Source organism: Vespa velutina, chromosome 7 (assembly GCF_912470025.1).
Source record: "Vespa velutina chromosome 7, iVesVel2.1, whole genome shotgun sequence".
NCBI classification, from domain to species: Eukaryota; Metazoa; Arthropoda; class Insecta; order Hymenoptera; family Vespidae; genus Vespa; species Vespa velutina.
This window is the reverse complement of record NC_062194.1, coordinates 3998158-4016015: the sequence shown is the minus strand read 5'-3', so window position 1 is coordinate 4016015 and position 17858 is coordinate 3998158. Positions and strand designations below refer to the sequence as shown.

The following is a 17858-nucleotide window of genomic DNA, read 5'->3' as shown; positions in this document are numbered from 1 at the left end:
ATAGAGTGTAACTTTTTACACGCGCATAAGTTTAATATAAAAGATAATTTTATACGTATCTCGAATATGAAAATCTTTTCACAGCCTTATCGTATCATTACATTCTCTAATCAGATATTTATATCGTAACGACTGCGCTTATTTATTCTTTTTTTTTTTTGGAGATTAAAAGTAAATGTAATTATTTCCATTTAACTTAATCCGATCATTACTGAGAGAATTATTACTTAGTTATATATTATTTATCGAATGATACGCAAGACATTGCCTAAACACAACCACCACAAAGGATAAAGGAAATAAATTATTCTTTAAAAAATGAATAAAGATACTATTGATCTAATTTAAGTATGCGACGTATAAAAGATCGATAAAGATTTAAAAAGTGAAAAATATAAACTTTAAAATATATCCAATGTGTATATGTATGTATGTGTGTATGCATGTATGTACGTAAGCTTGTATATATGTTTGTATATTTGTGTGTCTCTATGTGGCGGTGTATAATCATATAATTCAATTTTACTTAATTTTACTTAAAATTTTACTACCAATTAAAACATATTTTATAACAATTGTGAGACACGTAATTATATCGAAAACTTTTATGCGTAAATGTGACTATTACTTTGAAGTCCTATCTATAAACAGGTGTTTTATTTTTAGAAAGACTAATATAAAGTGTAAAAACAATTACTATCGTCATCGTTTTACGAAAAGATGGAATCATAATATTATATTATACTAAAGTTAAAAGAATATACTAATATCTTGTAAAAATATAGTTTTGTAATATGTACAGGAGTATTACCTAATAATTAGAGATTACATTATAAATTCGTTTTATCCTCAGCGACGACACAAGATTATTTTTCAAAGCGAAATCAATTTAGAAACCACATCTAATATTCATCAAGTCGTTCTTCTATAGTTTATGAAAGTATGCAATTATTCGTTCATTATACGAAGTATCGTTTCTCTTGCTCATAATTAACTGTTCTGTCCAGCTGGAAACAACTGCAATTTTTATATTTAAAAATGATAGAGCGAAGTGTTCTTTATGATAATGCTATTGTAATGGAAGCAGATGCGAAACATCAATGAACTATCAACGGAATAGAAAAATAGATTAACTTTTTTCTCTTTTTCATGAATCCAAATCTGGCAGAGCGCAATTGGTATAACTATCGTTACTGCTGCTGCTGCTGTTGTCGTTGTTGTTGCTGTTGCTGTTAGAAGTGTCCCGCGTTTCGTTGAAGTGGATGTCCGGTGAATTACCCTTACCAATGAGAGGATTCTTTGATTTCATGAATTTAGTCTCGTGCGGACTGCAAACCTATACATTCAGGAGGAACATTTTCTTTTTCATAATTCTGATGGCATTGTATGCTCTGATAGCGGTTTACTTGAAGCGAGAAGCAGTTTTGATCAACATTTTCCGTAATGGGTTTATCTACTGATGATGGAGAAATCAATCCATTGTCCAAATGATTGCAAACATCTTGTTGTTTATCCAATATCTTTGAACAAAAAATTATAACATATATATATATATATATATATATATATATATATATATATTTATTTATTTATTTTTTTAAGTCATTTCCGTATAATGATCCTGCCTAAAAAAAAGTACTAACCAATTTTCGTTTATCATCGAGTAATTTAATAACTTTATCATCTTCGGTACCACCAATGATACCCGTTCCTAATTTCTTTCCAAGAATTTTCACTTCTTTTTTACATACATTGTTCGGACTATTATCACGCATATTTAAAGGTGTTATAGAATTTTTTAAAAGATCCTCATACGGAGAAAACATTTTCATATCTTGAAACTGTGTTGTTACTAATTCTTGACAATGATTTTTTGGTCCTAAAATTTTGACTTCTCCAAAATTTGGATAAATTTTTGATAATGGAGATAAAGTCTCATTGTTTCCAAAGGTCTACGGAATGACATATTGTATGAAAGAAATTTGTTAATCATTATCAGTTAAATATATTTCCTTTTTCTCTTTCTTACTTTCGTAACTTGATTTCCTGAATCAAGAATTTTAATTTCTGGATGATTGAGGGATACGATTCCAGTATTGTGATCATTTTCATCAAAGACCATTGGTAGTTTTATTTTGGGATCGTATTCCGCATGATCTTGTATTGTAGAATTATTAATAATAGACATATCTTCTGATATATTTTGATTAGCCTTAAGATAAGACAATGTATTATTTATTATCGATGTCGACGAATGATTCTTATATAAAGAAGAGGCACTTGTTTCTCTTGATAAAGCTGCAATATCATTTCGATGGCTAAGAATATTCGCAAAATCATGATGATTCGAGATAACATCTAGCCCTATATAAACGTATTAAATAATTTTAGTATTAAATATATATAAATATAAAATATTATAGAATTTAATACATAAAATATTAATTCACCTTCGTCGTCGTGTTCTGTAATATTAATACCATTATGATCTATACCTAAAGATTTAGAACCAAGAATGAAGTCATCAATTTTCGATTGGGGTAAAAAGTTAAGACCTTCTATGAAACGATCATCGAGACTTTTGCTTTCTAAAATTCTGATATCTTTGTCCTCTAATATCTCAATCGAATCCATTGGTATTTGCTTTCGTGTTGAATTAGAATTTAAAACCATAATTTGATTATCGGCATCACCAATGATTATATCATTATTGTTATGTAAATTTACAACATTAATAGCATCCGATTCCTCGCTATTAAGAATAGCCAGATCGTGTGAATTTTGGACCATTAGATCACGAGCCTCGTTACTTGTCATTACCTGATATTAAATTTGTATAAAATATTTATGTTCCTTATAAAATGATATCAATTAGGCCATTTGAAGATTACCTCATAACGACCATCTTCAGTAGCACGAACAAATTGTATCCCACCTTGAGCAGCAAGATCCAATAATTCGCTACATTCATCGGTCGATGAAATCGTAGATGGATCAAATGAACGGTGCGTTTCACCTCCAATATGTTCGGAATACGTAAACTGAGCATCTAATAACGTAGACGGACATGAATCCGTGTAGAAATAAATTTACATATACTATATTACATTTTTTTTTTTTTTTATTACACGCACGAGAATAATCTAAAAGATACCTTGATGAGATTCAGATTCAGAATCAACAGTAAAACGTGATTTTCCATCAGATTCTATTTTTTGAATGACAGAATTTACGAGCGGCATACGTATTTGTATAGATTTGATATTATCCAGATCTTTAGTACCATTAGAATTATTTTTCTCAGTTGTTCTTAGATCTTCAGTACCCGTTGAAGAAAGGATCTATAAAAATATATATGAACGTTTGGTACGCATTAGAAAAATTTTTTTTTTTTTATTAATTTCCTTTTAATAAATTAAAAATATGCTTTTATCTCTAACCTCAGGCATCTGATTTCCTTCCTCACCGGGTAGTTGTACTATTCTGACATTTTTACTAGATAAAATTATATACATGTAAAAGAGAGAAAGTTCGAAATATATAAAATAAGTTATCAAAAAAAAAATTCTTAAAAAATGTTTAACAATATCGAATGCATTTTATACTTTCATAGATATTTCTGTATATAATGCTTCTTAATTTATATGATAACTTATGATAAATTACTTCAATAATTGATATAAATTAGATCTTTTTAAACTCTATTCTTTAATACGTACTTTCTCATAATATTCTGATCATTAAGTCCGGCCTGCGGACCAACTGGTTGCCGATATTTAATACCGTGCTTATATTCTTCGTGCGATCTTAATGAAAATCTTCGTGGGAATTCTTTACCACAAATTGTACAAGTATATTGCATTTTTTCTGTATGCGCATGTGCCTTGACTTTATGACACACTAAATTTGACATTTGGTTAAATCCTTTACCACAAAGCTCACATTTATATGGCCTTTCATTAGTGTGGGTGAACACGTGATTCCTTAGATTACCTAAACAAAATATTTTATAATTTTATTAATTAAAACATATAATTAATTGTATATGATAATATGATAAATATTTTCCGTGTAACTTTTACTCTTTTTTTTTTTTTTAACAACTTATTTACTAATAAATATCCAATAACAAAGTAAACGTTATTCTTATTCTTGTTTAATTTACTATCATCATTATTATTGCAAATATATAACATGAGTATTTAAAAAGAATAAAAAATATATATAAATATATCACCTTGATCCCTCCCGCTAAATAATCTATGATCATAAATACCTTTCATTCGAATTCATTGTTAAAATATAATCCTTTATATTATCTATTAAAACTGAAAACAAATTGTTTGACGTTTTGTGTATTTTCGCATTAATAGTTAGCAAATATAAGCTTTTGTCGAGTTTTAAATGCCTAAAGATATAAATATTTCTATTAAGAAATAAATGAAAAGAAAAAAAAAAAAAAGAAAAAAAAATTATTAAATGCGTTAAATAAATTACGACTACCTTTTTGATGAAATCCTTTCCCACATAGATGACACTTGTGCGGTTTGTGTTCGGAATGAGTTTTTCGATGCGAGATTAATGTCGATACTCTAAAGCCAAAACAATTTATTTATTCATTCATTGTACTAATACGCCATTTATTTTTCCGTACCTGTTGAATGTTTTTTTGCAAAATTCACAGACGTATGGCCTCGCGTCGCTATGAATTGCTTTATGTTGACTTAAAGTTGACAATTGTCGAAAAGCTTTACCACAAGCTTCGCATTTGAAATTTCTTTCATCGGTATGCGTTGGTAAATGTCGCATCAATGTATACTGATGTCGAAACTCTTTCGAACCTATTTTGATAAATGATTCAAAAAAAAAAATAAAATAAAATAAAAAAAAAAAGAAAATCGTACCAGTTACTATTTCAATATTCTATTTTTTTATTAAATTTTCAGTAAAAGATACTAAAAAGTCAAACATTACGCAATCCAAATAGCGTCAACAAGCAGATAACAAACAAAAACCAAAAGATTATTGAATAAAAATAAATTGATTATACTTACAAATTCCACATTCCCAAATTTTTAACGTTTTCCCATCGCGTTTTAAATATTTCACAAAATGTAATCTTGATCTTATATCATCTTTATCGATCATGCGAGTCGTGGACGAAGATGGACCTTCCGTTATCGGATGTGAATAAACAACGACATTATTATCGTTCGTAGTGATACACTGTTCTAAAATCTACAAAGAACTTTCATTTTATTTATATTTTATTCTATTTGTTATATACGATTCGAAAAATGAATAAAAAATTTTTCCTTATGCTTCTCACTTTATATTTTAGAGCATCCTTTCCAAGAAGTTTCCCTACCGTACTATCAACTTTAATCACCTCTGATTCGATGCTCGTATCCATGTTCATTGCGTGTGAATCACCCTTTAGAAAATAATTTATTAATTGAACTATGCCATAAACTAGCGTTTCTCAGTCTATGGGCTGCTGCCCAATATGGATCGCGGTAAATTTTTAATGGACCGCGAAATGATAGCTACTACTTTATGTCAGAGCAAGGAAAATGATTAATTTTTAAGAAAATCCTAGAATCTTCCCGTAGAATCTTCTTACGAGTACGTATCTTTAAAATAATATACAATGACTTCAATCTATCAGATTCTTAAAAATTTTACGTTATAAACATTTGTGAACTGCGGTATCATTACAAATAAACAGAAAATTTAATTTCGATAAGTTCAATTAATCGGTGATAAATGATCGTTTACTTGAATCAATTGATGATCGTTCGAAGACGATAAGCTTGAAATAATTGGAAGATTATCTCTTGTATTATTATCTTCGGTTTCTTCTTTTACATATACCTCGTATACACTGAAACAAAAAAAAAAAAGAAGAAAATGTTTGATTAGAATAATTTTAAGATTAATAAGGTCGAATATAAAATACAAAAAATTTCAATGATTACCTGATCACTTCGTCTTGGACTGGCCGAGTAAATTGTACTTCATTTTCGTCGTATTGTGTACTTCCCACATAATCAGCAAGGGTTTCTTCAAAATTATTTGTTTCATCTATTAAGGAAATAAAACACCAAATACGTTGATATATATATATATATATATATATATATATATATATATGTATGTATAAATTACAAAAAAGTAGGATTTTAAGAAACGATATAAAATAATGCGATAAAATTCATTTCAGGAGCTAAGGAAATCGATTTTATTGATAATGAAACAAAAAGCTTTTTCTACGATTGTAATGAGATCCTTTTAAGCATATACCCGTTGTTTTTTACCTATCTCTTTTTATTACTATCTTTCTTTAAATATTCAACGTAAAAAACATATATATATATATATATATATATATATATATATATACACACACACATCATGCACGCACGCACACAACATACCTTTCCTTTCGGCAAACGTATCGCCGTATGTAATCATATATCTATCTATCTACTATCAGAACTTGAAAGAAGTTGATTTTCTCACAAGCAGTCAGCTGTCTCATGTTACAGTGTTACAAGCTAATACAATCAACGAGATTACGTTGTACAACATTGAAAGCACTTGCCTTTATGTAATTCGATCAAACAATACAAAAGTTCTCCATTCTAGCTTCAAGTTTTTTTCCTTTCTCTTTTTTTTCTTTTTTTTTTTTTTTGACAATATAATCCTTTAAATATATTATATATATATATATATATATATATATATATATATAAATTTTACGAAATAGCCTCGATTTTATAGTCGATTCGTTTATTTCTTCTTTAAAAATTTTATAATGTAAAAACTCATCTATAAATAAATTTGTCAATCAAGCACACATGCTTATTATGTGTTCTTTATCTTCCTCGATCTCTAACAATAAGATAATAAAATGGCACCACCAATTTGGACATTATATACAATATGATTTTTTCCAATATAAGTGATTTTTTTTTTTTTTTTTTTTTTTTTTATCCCTATAAGATTATACATTCTAATCTATCGTGCGCACTTGTTTGCCAAAGCCATTGGATACTATAGAAACTTCATATTTCTATTAAATTAAACACCGAAATTTTTACGATACGTTTTAATCATACAATTAAATTAATTTCAATTAAATAAGTAATAAATTTTGTTACTCTGATCATATTAAAAATTCATTGATCATTATAAAATAATTTTTAGAAATTATCCGGAACCATTATATTTTTATTTAATGCGATTCAAGTGAAAAGAAATAATTATTATATTTATGTATTTCGATTATTATTATTGGAATGATTCAAGTTTACGGGGTTTTAATCCATTGCATAATGCAAAACAATAATATTAAAAAGTGTACCAAAAAAAAAGAAATTAAATCCGGAATATGTAAGTACCGGGACGTAATCGATTATTGGAAAAATTGATTTTATAAAAAATCGAAAGCCGCTGATTATAAGCTCATGAAAAAAGATTTAAATGAAGGATTTTAGATTATTTAAAAATGTAATGTCGATGAATGGATCTGATATTTGATATTAAAAATTAAATATTCATTAACTGTTCTAGCGTGTAATCATGGAAATGAAGTGTTATGCATATATCTCTTCGATATTTTGTGTTCGGAAAGACAATCTACTAACTGTAGGGATCAGTAGAAGGGTGATATTGGTAGACGGATTTTTTTTTTTTATTATATCAATAATATTAAATAAACAAAAGCCGCCATTATAAGAGCTCATCTCATTTATGCTTGAAGCGCGTTACAATCGGTTGACTTTCAAACAAAAATAATTGTACGTTTAATATGAGTAAAATATATAAGTAAAATATATAAAGAAAAATATATTAAATTCTACTTACAATTATAAGTTTGTAGTAGGTTATTATCGGACATCTTTTTATCGTCAGATTTTCTTCTAAAACTATTCAGTTTTCACGTGTGTATCTTGTGGCTGTATTCGCATCGGCCGCCACTCAAAGATCGTTTATGGCATCTTACAGATCAATTAACATACAGCGCCTCCTGACGAATTAATATTTAACTATGATCTCTTAATATCGAAAGTCGAATTAACGTTCACAAAGTATATGAATAACTCGATATGTAATTTAATCATTCTAACTAATAAACAAATGAATTAAGATCAAGATTTTATAACGCGCTTTTTTTTATTTTTCCTTTCTCTTGCGATTTTCATTGTTTAATCTAGATCATGTTTGGCAAAAATTTATTTTGCGAACTTCTTGATTAATATACGAATTATATAGAATATTAATTAGATAATGAAACATAATGAAAAATGATTTATTAGATGACTTTATATTTTTTTTTAATTATATTCGCGTTCTTATACTTGCGTGAAATAATATTATTTTCTTTTTTAAATATATATATATATATAATTCAATAAGATAATCTATCGAATTTAATTTAATATAATTATAAGATAAAATATTAATATTGAATATATTTGAGAAACTTTTGAATCTTATTATTATATTACTCAATCGATACATTATTTTTGTTCATATGATAAAACAGGTTATATAATGCCATCTATTGTAGTTTGATGTCGGTATAATTTGTTATCTTCTGCAGAACACGATAAGTTCTTGTTTTTATTTTCATTTAGATATAAATAAAAAGGAAGATTTATTAAAAATGGCAATAATTCCACCAGATCCAAAGTATCTTTTACGTGGTGATATGGGTTGTATTCATAGTCTTTTATTTTGGATTAATTCTGATGTGGAATATTTATATGCTGGTTGTGCTTCAGGAAAAATTTATATTTGGGATTTAAAGGTAAAATGTTATGTTAAAAATTATATAACATTTATTAATTATATATGTAATATTATAATATATTTTTTATAAAATTGTTTAATTATGTAATTTATATTTGTTACAGAGAAATAGGATATTTACACAGTTTGATGCAGGAATAGATCCCTGTTTGACTATGCATAATATTAATAATAATAATTTATTGGTACAGCAAAAATGTGGTAGTATAAAAATATATAGTTCATCTGATTCGCATTGGTCAATAAATAAAATAATTGATCATGATTACCATTCCTTTTGCAGGTACTAATATTTATATAATTTCAATAAGTATATATATATATATATATATATATTTTTTTTTTTTTTTTTTTTTTTTAATATTATCTTGTTCAATTGCATAGAAAAATCTACTTCTAAAAATATATTTTAGATCTAAAATCATAATGATTTGTCGATCACTTAATGAAATGAGTATGCTATTATAAAATAAATTTATGAAAAGAACAAATTAATAATCATATAGATTTTATAGTTATATTAAAAACAAATATATTTCTTGATTTCTCTGCACAATATGGCAAAGAATTAATAAACTGAAATCAATAAAATATTTTAAATAAGAATATTATTTTTTTATGATATCTATATCTTATGATATTTTTGATGATTACAGGTGTCAAGTATTGTCAGAGGATATTATTATTACTGCTCTTAGAGATTCTAATGTTGGATTATATTCTGTTAAAAGTTCAAATATGGAATTAACTTTATATTCTTCAGAAGTCCCATTTTCAAAAAAATTAGGAGAAGTAATGGCTATAAAACCCTTGCCATATACAGATCAAAAAGTACTTGTTGCTTATGAAATTGGATTGCTTGTATTATGGGATGTTACAGCAAAAAAAGTACTTCATTGCATGGATATAGAATCATGCCCAATGGCTATTGATTTTGAAACTTCATATATGCAAGGAGTTATTGGTAGTCCTTCTGAAAAATTAGAGGTAAAAACTTTTTTTTTATATATATTATATATTTATATATATTTTACTATATACATTAAATCGATTAAGATTAGATCGTATAATACAGTATATATGATTAGATCTTATGATATGTGATTAGATCTAATAATCAGATCATACAATACAGTAGATCTTTTTACTATTTAGATATTTAATTTATCATCCAACACTTTAACAAGTAAATGCGCATTAACTTTAAAAAATCCTGGTACATCAGTTATAAATATAAGGCCCGATAGAAAACTTTTTACCGTGGGTAATTGGGATGGTCGTTTAAGAATATATTCCCAAAAAACTTTGAAGCCACTAGCAGTATTGGATCAACATAAGAGTACTGTGCATGATGTTATTTATTCACCTCATTATGTAGAAGCATATAATTGTAAATATTTAATGGCTGCTGCAGGAAAAGATAGTTACATATCTTTATGGGATATTTATAATTGAAGTTAATTTTAACATGGGATATTTTTTGTATGGTAAATATATTTTGAATAAATTGTAAATATTGCTAAATCTAAAATTTATATTGGATTTCATAATTATATTTATATCATATTATATATTTTCTTTTATTTTTTTTTCATTTAAGTACTTAACTAATCGATTATTTTTATTTTTAGACGAAATGTAAGGTTACGATATCTTACGATCGAAAAAATTCTTATTTTTTAGTTTTGAGTTAGTTATTTTTAAAGATATACAATATATTTGTTACATCTACGAAACTATTTCAAAGTACATATAGAAATATTCGAGTAAAACTTGAAACTTGCTTAAAAAAAATAATACGCATGCTGTTTCATATGTCCTTTCACTTCCCCCGCTTAAGTTTGTGATACATAGAAATCTAATAGGCATTTCACATTCTATTTCTAATACATAGATATTTTAGGTCAAAAATACTGCTTTGATAAGTGTTCAAATATCTTATCGGATTATCCAGTAAATGTGATAATAAAAATTCTATTAATACATAAAATCATCGTCTCTAGTTCTCTTAGGCACATTGCGATTCAGCTGATTATACGCTTTTATAACTATCGTAAATTGTTGCTATATGTAGTTAAAAAAAAAAATGTTTTCTTTAAGAAGAACATTGTTAGTTAAATCTAAATTATATATTAAAAAATTGCACACTTCCAATTCTTTGTAAGTAGTTTTTTGTAAGAATATATATTATAATTTTATTATAATATATATATATATTAATTATTCAATCCTATAGATATAAAACTTAATAAGTTATTTAAAATGTTAAATAATAATGTAATATAATATAATATAATATAATAATTGTGTAATAATATGAATAGAAATTATTAATTAATATAACGTTTTTTAGAAGACAAGTAATTTTATTTTTAAAAATTTACAAGATTTTATACGAAAAGTAAACACCGTATATACTATATATATATTTTATATATTAAATATATGTAACATGTTTTAATTTTATTTATAGGTTATAAACTTACAAATTATTAAGAAATTTATTATTTATTATTATAATTTGCAGATATGATGCTATTAAAATAGATGGAAATGAAATTTCGAAACAAATTAAGGAAGAATTAAAAAATGACATTGATGCCTGGGTAAAAGCAGGTAATAAAAAACCTAAGTTAGTAGCTATTCTTGTAGGAGAGAATCCTGCTAGCCAAACTTATGTTCGAAGAAAGATGGAATCTGCCAATATCGTAGGTAATATATTTTTTAAATAATATGTTATTTGTGTAAAAACGTTTATTGATTTATTGATATAGATTATTCGTTTAGGCATAGAAAGTTATACAATCAATCTGAAAGAAAATACAACTCAAAAAATTTTACTGGAAAATATAAATAGCTTGAATGAAGATCCATCAGTAGATGGCATCATTGTGCAATTACCATTACCAAAAGGTCTCAATGAAAAAGAAGTGTGTCAAGCAATATCACCCAAAAAAGATGTAGATGGTTTTCATTTAGAAAATATAGGAAATTTGACATTGGATAGTAAAGGTATTATACCAGCTACTGTCCTGGGTGTAAAAGAATTGATAGTTAGATCAAATATAAAAACCTTTGGGAAGCATGCAGTTGTAATAGGCAGATCAAAACATGTTGGTTTACCAATAGCTTTATTGCTACATGCAGATGGCAGGGGTAAATAATTATCTACAATTATATAAATTTCCCATATATTATTTAAAATTTTATAATTCTTAATAAAATATTTTGTTTCTATACTACCATAGTAATTCTATAAAAGTCAAAAAGCTGCAATTTTAAATTTGTTCTATAGGAGCTACGGGTGGATTAGATATGACAACAACAATTTGTCATATCCATACTCCTTCTGATCAATTAAAACAAATGACAAGACTTGCTGACTTAGTAGTAGTAGCTGCTGGTGTTCCAGGTTTAGTAACCGAAGATATGATCAAACCTGGAGCTTGTGTAATTGATGTTGGAATTAACAGAGTAAAAGATAAAACTAGTAATAGAAATATACTTGTTGGAGATGTGGATTATGAAAATGTAAAAAAGGTTGCACAATATATTACACCTGTACCAGGAGGTGTGGGTCCTATGACTGTTACAATGTTGTTAAAAAACACGTTTACAGTGGCTATGAAAAATTCGCAACACAAGAAACATTTAAAAAATATTATTTCTGAAGTGAGATAAATCTTCTTACCTATTGTGTTATTTTACTTATTTTGTAAAACAGCAGATCAGCAAATATAAAATAGCAAGTAATAAGCAAAAAATGCACGTACACTTTAATATATTTTGAAAATTAATAATTACTGGCATAGAATTAAAAGATTTTTTATTATCATCAATAAAAAAGAACATGTTATATAAAGTGTCGAATTTTTTATATTAAAGGCTTTCTATTTACATTTGAAACTTTTCAAATAATAAGGAAACATACGTTCAAATTTGGAGTATAATCGCAACTCCAGCAAGAACCCATTTATTAGGTTTGTCTCGGGTTCTTAAATTGAACGTCCAGACGTAAGTTGGACCACGAGTTCTTGTTTTGTAAACTGGACATTCATACATATTTTTAAGATCTTGCTTATCTTGTGTTATTGCTCTAATATATACTACTGGCATTAAAGGAAACAATTCTTTTAAACGTGCATCCGAGATTACACCTGTTTCAATATCCCAACGAGCTCCTTCCATGTATAAACTATTAATGTAGGAACCTTCACGTGGTGGTGCACTATAGAAACAAAAGTGAAAAGTATCTTATTATTTATGCAAAATCGGAACATTGTAACAATATAAATGATATTTCCTTACGTAACTTCATCCTTTTGTTTTGTAGTTACTTCGCAATGTAGACACATTTTATCTAAAGGCCATTCATTTTTACGTGCAGTTTGTTGCATAATTGCTGTAAGAAAGGACTGAGGATTAAAGAATCCTCCTAGCCATACTGATGAAGGAAGCTATTAGAAAAATTTGACATTAATGTACATAGCTGTGTAAATAATTAAATAAAATATAATAAAAATCATTTACATTAAAATCCGATGTCCAGCTAGCAAGTTCTCCAACTCTATTTAACATATCCATGAACCAACTACTTAAATTAAGATTTGAAGGATAAGCTAATCTAGTCCATGATGGTGGAACAGCATTCATAAATATATTATTTTGTAAGTTTTCCATTTCCGGACTAATCGTAAGTTCACCCTATAATAATTAAATGAAGTATCAAATTATTCAAATTATATATATATATATATATATATATATATAATAAATTAACTTTAATTTAGTCAATAAATACCTTTAACCCAAGTGTTAGTTCTCCAAGAGATCTCTTTAATTCATTACACAACATATTCATTCTTTCACATTCTTGAAAAGAAACAATAATAAATGGAGTACGATCTTCAACCTAGATAATAATTCTATTTAATAATTATTTTTAATATTTAAATAATAAACACAATTAACAAATGAATTTTCATCCACCTTGCTCATTAATTCTTGTATATTAAATTCTTCAGGAAGTCTATCTATTAAATCTTCTATAGTATATTTAACTTTATCTTCCATTGAAAGACCTCCTTCTGTGGTATCAACAACATCTCTTGGTTGCATTTCTAAAAGAGTTCTAAAAAGATTTTCTGCAGTAGCTGTTAAAAAGCCTACAAAATATTTTGTTAAATATTATTATAGTATACTAATACTTTATATAAGTAATTTTTAGCTAATAGGTATACCTATTTCAGCATTTGGATGAAGTCCATATAAAATAGGACTTTCTGGAGGTAAATAATCATCTATATATTGATGATATGCCATATAATCACTATTAGGTGGTACCAAAAATCCTGGTGTTAAATATAATTCTCCTTCAACAAGTTCAGGTTGTAAATATTCCAGAAGATATGTTTGACATAATCTTCTGTCCCAATCATCAGTGATGTGTCCGCCATACATTATTTCTCCAAATAAATATCGAAGATCTTCCCATGGTACCTTTATATTATTTTCCAAATAATTCAATAATACTGAGATACTAATGGTCAAATCGCCAACACTGAATGGGTAAGACTATAGCAACAGTGACATAACAAAAAAATTCGAATTTTAATTATTTATAATTTAGAAAATTAAACATACTATAAGCTATGTAAATAGATCTGAAAAATACTTTATTCCATCCTTGTGCTCCGAATTTTTTACGTTCATTCACAACAGCATGATAATAACATAGGGCAAATAAGATAGCTTTAAATTCCGTTTCTTTAGTAGCAGAGTCCAATGTTTCTTGTGAAAAATTATCCAGTGCTTTGTGTATATTAGCATGCATTCCTGTTGGAGGCTCATTTGTAATTTTTATAGCTGACTCTAGAATACCCTGAGAAAAAAGAATATGTTAATATTTCATTGATATATAATAAGCTTTCTTTTTATATAATAAATACTTGTGGTATAATTGACTCAGAAGGCGAAGGACTAGCTTCGGCACTTATATATAGACGATAATTTTCATGAGGATCTTCTGTAAGTTGTTCCATTGTTCTTTCTAATTGTGGTAACCAACTTCGTACTAAATGAATATTCTGTAATATAACCCAATGTCCTTCTGTTGCTGCAATAGTCATTGCTTCTTCAGCAATAGGTTCTTGTCCTTGACCTAATGATACATTATGGAAATTTTGGCCATCCGATGTAAATCCTAATTTTTTGCCTAGTTTTTCTACATCCTATAGGGATGACATTTTATTGTTAAAATAAATATTGCCTTAATAAATACATTTAATAAAAGATATCACATACTTTCAATGGATCTACACCCGGAGAAAGAATAAAAAATACTGGCGTTATTGAACTCGTTTCCTCATATGATTTTTCGAAAGGTAAAGCTCTGGATTGAACGAATTGTGGACCCAATTTTTCTTCTACAAAGCAACTAATATAAAATAAAAATGAGATGTCTTATATTATTTAACAAATTGCATAAAAAAATATATACTAAATATATAATTGTTTACCTTATAGCATAAGTCATACGGTCCAATCTCATACATCTGATCATGCATAATCTTTGTAAAGCTGTTATATGTCTCCATTCCTGTGGAAATCGTTCTTTTTCTGGTATTTCTGATTCAACAATTTTCTTCCATCTTTTTGATGAGCCTTCAATATCTCGATCTAAATTTAGAAAATCATCCATTCCACTTAAATATACTATACCACCCCAACCTATATTATCCAAAAAATCTACGCGACTGCTAAGATCGGGAACATAGGGAAATCGTAGAAGAAAATCTACTTCTACCGATGATATTTCCTTCATATGCAATAATATCTATAATATCATAAAAAGAATTTTTTTTTATAAACAATTTATTTATACTATTAATTAAAGAAATTAGATTACGATTATGTTTACTTGTATTGTCATTTGAAAAAGAAATATAATCTTGTCACTTTCAAATAATCCTCTACTAGTATACACATACACTAAGTATGTTATACTATCTATTAAATATGAAACACGTTTTTCAATAATGTCAGATAATTCTGCAAACTTAATTGCATTTCCAAATACTACACTGAATGCCTTTAATGAAAACTGATATAACATATTAATTTTATAAAGTTCATTTAAAATAAAGTATAAAAGACTTGCTCTGGCAGCAACAGGGCGATATAATTCTCGTGCCATATCTATCTTAATGGCAGTTTCTTTAGCTTCAGCTGCTTTAATCTCAATGTCAGCTGCAGTTTTTTTCGTAGTTTCAAGATTCACCACAAGCGTGATATCACTTAAAATATCAGGCCCAGCAGAAGATAATCTGATAAATAATCGAAAGTAAATATTTCTTAGATATACTTTTTTTTTTTTTTTTTTTTTTAAAACATACATATACAATCATAAAATATACCTATGCAACAAATCATCCTCTAACGCTTTCAGTGTTATTTTAAATATATTTTGTTGAGTGGTAAGTTCACTTTTTGTACTCTCTAAATCAGGTCGTTCGACCTTTACTACTTCACCTAATAATTGTTCTTCTAAGCCATCTTTTGTAACTGTAAAATTTATAATTGTAGTCTGTGCTTGCATTTCTGGTTTATAATGTGGGTTTGCCAATTTAGTTTGCAATATAAGTCTAAAATTTGGATCATAATCTACTTCTTTATCTCCAATTTTTATTGCCCTGAAATAGAAAATATACAATTTGTTATTATATTATTTGAAAAAAATTACAATATTTTTTAATAATTTTAATAATTTTTTATATAACAATTTTTGTATACCGTCCTTTCCTTATGAAAACTCGACCGAGGATAGGATCCAATACTGCATCAACAGCTTCCATAATATTTTCTAATAAAACAACTTGTCCATTACTAATAGCATATTCAATTATATCTAAATAATGCCGTTGAGTTAATCGCAATACTTTTAGCTCATCTCCATATTTATTTTTAATCCATTTGATTCCTTGTAATTGTGGATCAATCATTAGTGGCCATCTACTTGAATTTGTAAGTATTGTAGCATTTTCTGATGACATTGAATCAGCTGGTAATCCTATTAAGAAAAATATTACAAACATATAGCACATTAGTCATTAGGAAAAATTCTTCTTATTTTAAATTCTTTATCTATACAGTATATCTATAAAGAAAATGTATGACACATAAGAGAAATTTTATGTACATAAATACCTTCATTATTCCATTGAGCAATTTGAGTATCATCAGTTATTAATGTTAATAAATCTAAATCAGGTGTTCGTGGGATACGGATTTCTAACTTATCAAAGAAAGGCAGCCAATGTAAATTAAGTAAATCTATTCTATATTTTCTTGTAAAACCACCCATATATGAAATAAATGCTGTCACAAGTAATACATCACCAGGTATAGTAATACCTGATGTTCTCAATCTATATAATGATAAAAGAAATTATTTAATATAGTAATAATAGTAAATAAAAATATATACAATATATATTTAACATATACTCACATTTTTAAAGTTTCAGTCCAACGTATTTTTTCTGAAGCTAAACCATTTACCAATCTATTTGCAAGATCTATAGTTAAACTTGTTGCATCTGCTTCATCCTGACACTTTTGTTTTTCTGCTAATGCTACTTCCATTTTTTCACCAAGAATATCTAATACTTTTTGAAGTTCCTATGTATATGATATCCATAATGGTATTAAATTATGTCTCGTTTTCTCATCTCTATTCATTAACTTACGTTCAAACGAGCTCTTAAAGAATTTAATCTATCCATTGCAATTTTGAGTTCTGCATTAGCTTGAGCAAGAGCAGCCCTGAGAGGTTTTACAGTTTCATTGATATAATGAAAAACCATTATATTTTTTACCCAACTGCAAAGGCCTGCAGCTGCTTTAGATTTCGAATAAATAAATTCTGGATCGAATTCTGTGTTTATAATATAAAAAAAAAAAAAATATATATATATATATATATAATAAACTATATACATTAATTTATACTGTAAAATAATATAAATTTCTCATTTATTATT

At 26.9% G+C, this 17858-nt stretch overlaps 3 protein-coding genes across 6 annotated transcripts in view; 1 reads left to right on the top strand and 2 right to left on the bottom strand.

Annotated features, from left to right (window-relative positions):
* Positions 1-489: 489 nt before the first annotated feature.
* Positions 490-7993, bottom strand: LOC124950800. 2 transcript variants are annotated; one of them, XM_047498114.1, is made up of 15 exons: positions 7870-7993; positions 5979-6084; positions 5779-5884; positions 5330-5434; positions 5055-5238; positions 4655-4841; positions 4504-4592; positions 3720-3993; positions 3441-3495; positions 3155-3341; positions 2892-3049; positions 2451-2820; positions 2030-2364; positions 1644-1952; positions 490-1520 (listed from the first exon to the last, which is right to left on the bottom strand). In XM_047498114.1, the coding sequence occupies exons 1-15, from the start codon at positions 7901-7903 to the stop codon at positions 1314-1316; spliced, it is 2706 nt and encodes a 901-aa protein (XP_047354070.1). In that variant the 5' UTR covers positions 7904-7993; the 3' UTR covers positions 490-1313. The 2 variants fall into 2 exon arrangements, with proteins under 2 accessions (XP_047354070.1, XP_047354069.1); XM_047498113.1 differs by lacking the exon at positions 7870-7993 and adding an exon at positions 6438-6539.
* Positions 7994-8586: 593 nt separating this feature from the next.
* On the top strand, positions 8587-13538 carry LOC124950283 (bifunctional methylenetetrahydrofolate dehydrogenase/cyclohydrolase, mitochondrial). 3 transcript variants are annotated; one of them, XM_047496733.1, is made up of 6 exons: positions 8587-8815; positions 8922-9100; positions 9474-9804; positions 9973-10304; positions 11345-11525; positions 11605-11747. In XM_047496733.1, the coding sequence occupies exons 1-4, from the start codon at positions 8672-8674 to the stop codon at positions 10270-10272; spliced, it is 954 nt and encodes a 317-aa protein (XP_047352689.1). In that variant the 5' UTR covers positions 8587-8671; the 3' UTR covers positions 10273-10304; positions 11345-11525; positions 11605-11747. The 3 variants fall into 3 exon arrangements, with proteins under 3 accessions (XP_047352689.1, XP_047352687.1, XP_047352688.1); XM_047496731.1 differs by lacking the exons at positions 8587-8815; positions 8922-9100; positions 9474-9804; positions 9973-10304 and adding exons at positions 10623-10977; positions 12113-13538 and having other exon boundaries at positions 11592-11973; XM_047496732.1 differs by lacking the exons at positions 8587-8815; positions 8922-9100; positions 9474-9804; positions 9973-10304 and adding exons at positions 10630-10977; positions 12113-13534 and having other exon boundaries at positions 11345-11529; positions 11605-11973.
* Positions 12627-17858, bottom strand: part of LOC124950286 (dynein beta chain, ciliary-like) — a 22095-nt gene continuing 16863 nt past the window's right edge. Inside the window, exons 50-65 of the mRNA XM_047496737.1 lie at positions 17565-17752; positions 17327-17496; positions 17023-17243; positions 16609-16885; positions 16233-16508; positions 15737-16142; positions 15336-15652; positions 15121-15253; positions 14766-15047; positions 14492-14698; positions 14058-14391; positions 13807-13982; positions 13619-13729; positions 13348-13521; positions 13126-13274; positions 12627-13045 (exon numbers count right to left, since the gene is read on the bottom strand). Of these exons, the coding sequence (XP_047352693.1) occupies positions 12751-13045; positions 13126-13274; positions 13348-13521; positions 13619-13729; positions 13807-13982; positions 14058-14391; positions 14492-14698; positions 14766-15047; positions 15121-15253; positions 15336-15652; positions 15737-16142; positions 16233-16508; positions 16609-16885; positions 17023-17243; positions 17327-17496; positions 17565-17752 (3716 nt within the window). The 3' untranslated portion in view covers positions 12627-12750. The remainder of the gene's footprint in view (positions 13046-13125; positions 13275-13347; positions 13522-13618; positions 13730-13806; positions 13983-14057; positions 14392-14491; positions 14699-14765; positions 15048-15120; positions 15254-15335; positions 15653-15736; positions 16143-16232; positions 16509-16608; positions 16886-17022; positions 17244-17326; positions 17497-17564; positions 17753-17858) is intronic.

Coding starts and splice junctions, on each gene's coding strand:
- LOC124950800 (XM_047498113.1), bottom strand. CDS start 6,474: ATGATTACATACGGCGATACGTTTGCCGAAAGGAAAG. Junction 5,885..5,978: donor GTCCAAGACGAAGTGATCAG/GTAATCATTGAA, acceptor TTTTTGTTTCAG/TGTATACGAGGTATATGTAA. Junction 4,842..5,054: donor AATTTGGGAATGTGGAATTT/GTAAGTATAATC, acceptor TTATCAAAATAG/GTTCGAAAGAGTTTCGACAT.
- LOC124950283 (XM_047496731.1), top strand. CDS start 10,904: ATGTTTTCTTTAAGAAGAACATTGTTAGTTAAATCTAAATTATATATT. Junction 11,526..11,591: donor AGATGGAATCTGCCAATATC/GTAGGTAATATA, acceptor TTATTGATATAG/ATTATTCGTTTAGGCATAGA. Junction 11,974..12,112: donor GCTACATGCAGATGGCAGGG/GTAAATAATTAT, acceptor TTTGTTCTATAG/GAGCTACGGGTGGATTAGAT.